This window comes from Oryctolagus cuniculus, chromosome 2 (assembly GCF_964237555.1).
Source record: "Oryctolagus cuniculus chromosome 2, mOryCun1.1, whole genome shotgun sequence".
Taxonomy (NCBI): Eukaryota; Metazoa; Chordata; class Mammalia; order Lagomorpha; family Leporidae; genus Oryctolagus; species Oryctolagus cuniculus.
The window spans coordinates 113544830-113553947 of NC_091433.1; the positions used below are offsets into that span (position 1 = coordinate 113544830).

Sequence of the window (9118 nt, forward strand, 5' to 3'; positions counted from 1 at the left end):
CGGGAGGCTGGAGCTTATTTAATGAAAAGTGCCATACACTGAAAAACCAAACATGAGGGTAGCAGTTTAATGAGCGGCGTGAAGAACAACGTTGGAAGAGGGATCAACGTTGCCTTGGCAAATGGAAAAACAGGAGAAGTATTAGACACTAAATATTTTGACATGTGGGGAGGAGATGTGGAACCGTTTATTGAGTTTCTTAAGGCCATACAAGATGGAACAATAGTTTTAATGGGAACATACGATGATGGAGCAACCAAACTCAATGATGAGGCACGGCGGCTCATTGCAGAATTGGGAAGTACATCTATTACTAATCTTGGTTTTAGAGACAACTGGGTCTTCTGTGGTGGGAAGGGCATTAAGACAAAAAGCCCTTTTGAACAGCACATAAAGAACAATAAGGATACAAACAAATATGAAGGCTGGCCTGAAGTTGTAGAGATGGAAGGATGCATCCCCCAGAAGCAAGACTAAAGGGACCGTGGAGAAAATGGAAGGAAGCACACTTTAACTGTTCACGGGAGAGCTCTAAAGGAAAAACTTCATGTAAATATTTTAAGAGCATGCAGCAATCTCGGTGTATGCATGAACATTATTTCTTTTGATATCAGGATTATTTATTACTAACGTAAATAGATATCTTTGTAAATAGCCAACCTAACGAGCAGATCACTGAAGCATTTCTAAGCACATCTCCCTGCAAGAACAATGTGTAGACTGCTGTGGTGGTAATGTGTCTTAATTCTAAGTGCATACCAGACAGATAACTGAAAAGATTGTAAAAACTATATTGATATGTATACTGTTGCTGTGAAAATCTGTCATGGAATAATAATGGATTTTAGGGAAGAGACTTGGTTTTGTTTTATATAAATCATATATGTATGTGTGTGTGTGTGTATATATATACATATATGTGTGTATATATAGAGAGAGCTTTATGATGACCATATCTTTTAAATTAAAAAGAGATTTGGCTCAAAAAAAAAATGTAAACTAAATGTAGAGTTATGGATGATTCTTTTCTTCCTTCAGCTTTTTCATATTCTCTACATATTCATTATATGTAGGTTTCAATTTTTTTTTTTTTTTTTTTTAGCAAAAAGCAGCGTATACTATGTTGGCCTCTTCCTGCAGGGTCCTGCCTAAAAGCCCCATCCTGCTGCCAAAAGCTGTCTGGGCCTGCTGACGTGCCCCCCCCCCCAAGCAGCTCCCCAGCAGAGGAAGGCCGGGAGTGCCACCCCACGCCCAGCGCGTGCTGTGCTGACTGCCTCCATCTGGCCTCCCCTGAGCACTGCTCGGGGAGCTGCTCTGAAAGACAGCGCAGTCAGATCTGAGTCCGAGTATGAATTATAAACAGCCTTGCTCAGTGGCTGTGCTGGACTGTTTCCCAGCCATGAGTGCGGCTACGTCTCTGTGTAAATAATTGACCTTGCCAGGAACAGGTACTACAGCAAAGGCACTTATACTAAAACAGACAAAAACAACACCCAGCTTCTCTCAAAATTTAGTGTCCTTTTTGAGACTATGAAATGTATACCATGAGAAAACTTAGAATAGGGGGTGAGCATTTGGCCTAGCAGTGAAGTTACCTGTGTCCCATATCAGAGTGGCTGGTTTGATACCTGCATCTGGTTCTTGACTCTAGCTTCCTGTCAGTGCAGACCCCAGGAGGCAGTGGTGATGGCTCAAGTAATTGGGTTCCGGCTATGCCTGTGGGATGGCTGGATTGAGTTCCCAGTTTGTGGCTTTGGCTTAACCCAGTCTCAGCCATTGCAGGCATCTGGGGACTGAACCAGTGGGTAGGAGCTATCTCACTGTGTACTTTTCTCCCTCTCCCCTCTCAAATAAATTTTGAAAATTTCTTTTTGTTTCCAAATAACTAAAAGTATTTAAAAAGAAAGAACTTGCCAAGACCCCTGTCCCCTGGATAATCAACCAAGAATGAACTTAAGTGCTGCTGTGCAAGGCCTCTGCTGCTGCAGCTAGGTTACTCATCAGCTGGCCTTGAATAATGAGAGTGTCCAGGACTATCCAGGAGAGCCCAAGGTGGGGGAAGAGTGAGGGAGAGATCAGGAGAGGGAGAAGTCAGAGAGATTCAAAGCAGGGAGGAGCCTAACTTGCAGTTGGTGGAGGGACTCACCGGGAAGCAATCAGCCTAGTAAAGCAAAGACCAGCCAGCTAGGAAACAGGGACCCTGGTCCTACAACCACAAGGAGCTGGATTCATCCGACCGCCTGTATGAGCCTGGATGCCCAGAGCCTCCAGGTGGAAGCCCAGCAAACTGACGCCCCCCTCCCCGACTTTAGTCTGTGGGCCAGACCCCCGGCAGGACTGTGAGATGATGCATTCGTGTTGTTTTAGGTCATTGAGTTTGTGATAACTGGTTCAAGCAGTGAAAGGAATGAATGCAAATCCCTTTCACCTCTATCTGAAACAGTTCCTGAGACTCTCTCTGGCTTTCTTGGCCTTTGGTATTTTATGACGAGTAGAAGGCAGTCATTTACAGAAAGTCCTTCAGCTTGGGTTTGCCTGATTAGGCTGCACATTTGGGGAAATAATTCTCCAGGGGTGAGGTTGTGTCCTCAGTGCCTCACATCAGCAGCATCACGCTGAGTTCCAGAAATGGACAATGTCAACTCAGACCACTCGGGAAGCCTGCAGTCTGTGCTCTGTGAGGCCATTTTCCCCTTTGTAATTAATAAAAACTTGGCAAGAAGGTACCTTGAGACAACATAAACATCCTGCTCTTCATTCGACTTCTGCTTTTAGCGTCCATTGATGATCCTGCCTGGACCAGTTGTGAGAGTCACTAAATTGCAGTCATCTGATTTCGCAACTCCTCCTGCCATCACTAATGGTCACTCTACAATAAGAAAGAATGTTCCCTCCTCCCTTATTTCTTATGGTACACACTCTTTGATTCTTATTTAGTGGTTTATAATCCATTATTGTTTTGTTTATATGCTCAAGTTATCTCATATTAGACCATGTTTTCCCCAAGTTTGCCTCCTTCAAATTGGTTCCTGTACCTTTTTTATTTGTCCTCACTGTTCTTTTTTTAATCACTTCCTTCTTGGCTCAAGGTGTTCCAGGCTCATCTTTTGTTTTTTCTTACCCTGGTCTCAGAGTCAACCCTTTCCCCAAAGGCTCAGGCTCTTTTTAGAGGCAAATGGTGTTTAGCAACCAAAATCTGGGTGACAGGTGTGCTCATTGCTACTGGGGTATCATTGTTTCTAGGATTCTGCAGTGGGCAAAGGAAGTGCACACACATGCACAGACACACTCACATACAGACGTACACTTGGACACACACGTGAGTTCATGCTGCTCATCTCCAGTCTTAGTCCATCACCAGAGGGTTCCTCCTAGACTTCCCTCTCCCTTCTTTGTTAGTGAGAACCCTGACTCCCTGTGTCTTCGGCACATTTACTGGTTTGTCCCATACGTGTGAAAAACAGAGCATTGTTAGCCCACCAATTTTTTTTTTTTTGACAGGCAGAGTGGACAGTGAGAGAGACAAAAGTCTTCCTTTGCCGTTGGTTCACCCTCCAATGGCTGCCGGGGCCAGCGCACCGCGCTGATCCGATGGCAGGAGCCAGGTACTTATCCTGGTCTCCCATGGGGTGCAGGGCCCAAGCATTTGGGCCATCCTCCACTGCACTCCTGGGCCACAGCAGAGAGCTGGCCTGGAAGAGGGGCAACCGGGACAGAATCCGGCGCCCCGACCGGGACTAGAACCCAGGGTGCCAGTGCCGCAAGGCAGAGGATTAGCCTAGTGAGCCGCGGCGCCGGCCCAACCCATGCCAATTTGAAAAACAAACCCACTAAGTGGAATTCAGTATATGTTTGCAGTTCATTTTGTCTTTAGGTTTAAGGTTTGCACTAAAATGTCTTGTTCAAAAGTTCATTGCTTTAGTTCTTTTTGTTTTCCACAATGGGATTATGCTTTTTTTAAAAAAATATTTTACTTATTTATTTGACAGGTAGAGTTACAGACGTGAGAGGGAGAGACAGAGAGAAGGGTCTTCTATTCACTGGTTTACTCCCCAAATGGCCACAATGGCCAAAGCTGCACCTATCCGAAGCCAGGAGCCAGGAGCTTCTTCCATGTATCCCACTTGGGTGCAGGGGCCCAAGGACTTGGCCAGTCTTCTACTGCTTTCCCAGGCCATGGCAGAGAGCTGAATGGGAAGTGGAGCAGCAGGGACTTGAACCAGCACCCATATGGAATGCTGGCACTGCAGGCAGTGGCTTTACCTGCTGAGCCACAGCGCCGGCCCCTGTTCTACTTCTGACCCAGCTCCCTGCTAATGCTCTGGGAAAAGCAGCAGCAGATGGCCCAAGTGCTTGGGGCCCTGCCACTGACATGAGAGACGCTGATGGAGCTCTAGGCTCCTGGCTTCCGCCTGGCACAACCCTAGCCCTTGCAAGCATTCAGGGATTTAACCAGTGCATGGAAGATCTTTGACTCTCCCGCTTTCTCTCTGTAACTGTTCCTTTCAAATCTTTCACATAAATAAATAAATCTAAAAAAAAGAAAAAGACTATTATGACTCCGTTAGGGCCACCCAGATAGTCCAGGATGATCTCCCAGCTCAAGGTCCTTAACTTAATCACATTGGCAAGGTCCCTCCATCGGCCTTGTAAGGTAACATATTCCCAGCTTCTAGGGGTTAGGACATGAACAAATTTGCAGGCTATACTCAGCCTACCATCCTTTCACCATGCCCCTCCATTTTTCCCACCTCTTCTCATGCTAGAAGATGTATCTGTATGTATTTCCCTGTCCCCAGTCCTAGAGTTTCCCAGCCATTTCTCCGGGGATCCCTGAGGGTCCACAGCTATGCTCATTATCACTAAGTGTCACTGCTTCTAGAGCTTCTCAGGAGATGTAGTTGAGAAATAGATCTGAACCAACCCATGTAGTACACACACACACGCACATGCACACACGCACACGCACACACGCACACACGCACACGTTCACACCGAGACAGTCTCCTGGAATCCAGAGAGCTCATTATAACCTTCCCACATGGCTTGTTTGTAACTATTGTCTCTGTCAGTGAGAATCTGGCTCTCATTGTTTCCATTACTTAGTGATTATATTTGTAAATTAGTTCCAAAATTAGTGACCATTCCTCTACAAGAAACAAATTTACCAACTGCTGTGCCACATTTTATGCATGGTTCTTTTTGTCTTTAGTTTTACAGCATCCGGTGAAATACTGTTGCTTAGAGCAGTTCTTCCCCGCTACCCCAACCCTTTCGATGACGTTATATCTTGCATCTGCAATCTATGTAGAGTCACTTGTCACAGTCTCCCTCTCTCTCACTCAGATCATTAACATCCTGCTTCAGTTTTTAAATTTGTATTTATTTATTTTGAGAGAGACAGGGAGGAGGAGGAGATGGGGAGAGAGGGATGGAGGGAAAGAGAGACAGACATGGACATACAGAAAAAGAGAGAGAGAGAGACATCTCCCACCTACTGGTTCATGTCTCAGATGTGTGCAACAGCAGGGGCTGGGCCAGGCCTGGCCAGAGAAGCTGAGAACTCAGTCCAGGTCTCCCATGTAGGTGGCAGGGCCCCAGCTGCTGTCTCCCAGGGTGCTCATTAGCAGGAAGCTAGAGTCATGGCTGGAGCCAGGACTTGAACTCATGCACTCTGATATGGGATGTGGCTGTCCCCAGCAGGACCTTAACTACTGTGCCAAATTCACCCCAGGGTTCATTTCTAAAATTTGTGTGCAGCCAAGAGTGCTCTTTGCCACGTGCAGCCCCATGTGCACCGGTGTGTTTCTGGCTTTCTGTGTGGTACCGCTGGTTGTCTGCCTCTTTGTGTGTCAGTATCACACCCCTTGCCTTACAGAAGACCTAGATTGGTTGTAATCTCTGCAGGTATAGCCCCATCTCATTTTTTTTTTTAAAGATTGATTTAGTTATTTGAGAGGTAGAGTTACAGACAGTGAGAGGGAGAGACAGAGAGAGAGATCTACCATCTGCTGGTCTACTCCCCAAAATGCCTAAAACAGCCAGAGCTGCACCGATCTGAAGCCAGGAGCTTCTTCCAGGTCTCCCATGTGGGTTCTGGGACCCAAGCGCCTTGGCCATCTTCCACTGCTTTCCCAGGCTATAGCAGAGAGCTGGATTGGATGAGCAGCAGACGGGACTAGAACTGGTGTCCATAGGCAAAGACTTAACCCACTGTGCCACAGCGCTGCCCTCATAATGTTTTATCCTGGGTTTTTCCTAGTTATTCCTGCATGTTTGATTTTCTCATATGAACTTTAGTACAACTTTTAAAGCTCCATTAAAAATGAAAGAATTTGTATGAGATTATAGTAAATTGGAGAATTAACTTAGAACTAACACTTTTAAGAAGTGGTCAAGCCCTCCAAGAACGTCTTTCCATTTGTTCAGGTCCTCTGAACATACTTTTCAGAAGTGTTTTGATGTTTTTAATTTTAATTTTGATGTTCATAAATATTTTGTACAGTTTTTATAAATTCATCCCTAAGATGTTATTTTCTTTGTTGCCATTATAACAAGGGTTTTTTCCTACTATTAAAATCTTATAGTTGGTTATTGTTTGTGTATGTGAAGAATACTAGTTTCTGTAGGTTAATATTACATCCTATTACCTTACTAATTCTCTATTATTTGAATTAGCTTCATCATTCAGTCCATAGAGATTTACACTAAGATTAATCTTATTTTAAAATTAAAATTTCTTGTTTATTTTAAAATAATTTTTCTAGTTCTATAACTACTATGCGATCTTTAATAAAATCTGAAGAAAAAAAAACACTGAGAAAAAGGAAAAAAAGGAAGGAAGCTAGACACGGCTGCTGTATCCACTGCCCGAGAGCGGGCCTTTGGCTCTCTTACGTAGGGCTCTATTTCAGCACCTGGAACAGTGCCTGGCACCTTAATGGGTACTCAGTAAATGTTCGGTAAAAGAGGGGAGAATTGGGACAGGCATTGCGGCTTGTGGGTTAAGCTGCCACTTGGTATTCTGGCATCATATGCTGGAGTGCCCAGGGTCAAGTCCAGCCTCTCCTTGCAATCCAGCTTCCTGCTAATGTGTGCCCTGAGAGGCAGCAAGTGATGGCTCATGTGTTTGGGTCTTGCCATCCAAGTGGGAGATTTGGATAGAATTCCTGGCTGCTGATTTTGGCCTGGTCCAGCCTGGCTATTGCAGGCATTTTGGGAGTAAACCAGCAGTTGGAAGATCTCTCTCTCTGTCTCTGTCTGTATCTATAATACATTTTTAATATTAAAAAAGAATCATGCCCAATGCAAGAATGATTGACATGAAAATTATATTTAGACAATTCTAAATATTCTCATACCTATATAGAATAATCTGTGTGACATGCAGTAAGAATGAATCTAAAAATCTTTTGATGGGACACAGATCTGCTTCTTAGAGGAAAACTCACCTAGTTCTAAAATATTTGGATATTTAAAGTACACTCCAAGTAATAATAACGTTTACGTAAGTCTGCCTTAGGTTTTCACATCTGACTTCTTTCCGTGGGCTTTTAAGGGCACTGCGGGAAGTTTCTAGCCGCACGTTCTTTCTTCTGCAAATCTGCCAGAGTAAAGGGCTTGAGTTCTTTCAACATTACCTTCTGGCCGCTTGCACAAATGCTTCGCTAGCTTTAGCCAAGTCCTCTGCCATCTTCTCCAAAGAGGCAAACGCTTCGTTCGCCACATCTGTCCTCTCCATGGAGATGAGCAGGTGGCAAAGCTGAACACTCATGGGCAAGATGATTCTCTCAATAGCCTCGTTCTGTATCGCGGAGCTGATGTCATCGAAGAGAAAAGACTCCATCTCTCGCAGTCTGTGGCAACGTGGTCACAGCCTGTGCTGACTGAACGTCTTGACTTGATGCTTGGCTGATTTGACTTCTATGAAGGGAAGAGAATCTACAAAACAGTAAAGGGACGCATGGAGGCTTATTCTCAGAACCTTACAAGTACAGGATAGGTTGTGGCTTAGCAGAAACGTATGAGAAAGGTGAGACTGGCATTGTGGCACAGCGAGTTAAGCCACCACTTGTGATGCCGGCTTCCTATAGCAGAGCACTGGTTTGAGTCCTGGCTACTCTGCTGCCAGTCCAGCTCCCTGCTAACGGACCTGGAAAGGCAGCAGAAGATGGCCCAGGTACTTGGGCCTCTGCACCCAAGTGAGAGACCAGGATGCAATTCCTGGCTCCTGGCTCCTGGCTTTGGCCTGGCCCAGACATAGCTGTTGTGGCCATTTGGGGAGTGATCCAGTGAATGGAAGATTCTTTCTCTTTTTTTCTCTCTCTCTCCACCCCCTCTCTGTCAATCTACCTTGCAAATAAATAATCTTTTTCCACCAAAGAATAAACATATGAAAAACAAAAAAAAATCAATGAGACAGGTATGGAGAAAGGCAAACAGAATGGCGAATGGACTCAGAAATGGTATGAAATGGAGACAGTTTAAGAAATGGTTGAAACTGTGAAGACAAGATTGAAGTCTTCAGTATTTGTACTACAGTAGAGGGAATGCAGTCCCATTTACTATGCTCTCAGACTTAGACATGATAGGTTATTTTTCAGAAGAAAGCTTCCATAACAAAGAATGAAATGCAGAGCCAACTTCATCCAAGTCTGTTTCAAGCTAGAGACACCATCTGTGACCATTGTTAAACATTGTTTTTGAAGTTGCACTCAATTCAAGTGGGCCAAAAATGATATATTGAAATGGGCAAAGTTATTCAAGATATTTTATTTAAAAATTTCCATATATGGTGGCTGGCACCGTGGTGCAGTAGGTTAATCTTCTGCCTGTGGTGCCAACATCCCATATGGGTGCCAGTTCTGCTCCTCTTCCGATCCAGCTCTCTGCTATGGCCTGGGAAAGCAGTAGAAGATGGCCCAAGTGCTTGGGCCCCTGCACCCACAAGGGAGACAAGGAAGAAGCACCTGGCTCCTGGCTTCGGATCATCGCAGCTCTGGCCGTTGCAGCCATTTGGGGAGTGAACCAACGGAAGGAAGACTTTTCTCTCTGTCTCTCCCTCTCACTGTCTGTAACTCTACCTCTCAAATAAATAAAAAAAATCTTAAAAAAATTT

At 44.7% G+C, this 9118-nt stretch overlaps 1 protein-coding gene across 1 annotated transcript in view; it reads right to left on the reverse strand.

Moving 5' to 3' along the window:
- LOC127489680 (uncharacterized) overlaps positions 1–8097 on the reverse strand; it is a 28040-nt gene extending 19943 nt beyond the window's left edge. The window contains exon 1 of the mRNA XM_051841412.2: positions 7641–8097. Within this exon, the coding sequence (XP_051697372.1) occupies positions 7641–7846 (206 nt within the window). The 5' untranslated portion in view covers positions 7847–8097. The remainder of the gene's footprint in view (positions 1–7640) is intronic.
- Positions 8098–9118: the final 1021 nt, after the last annotated feature.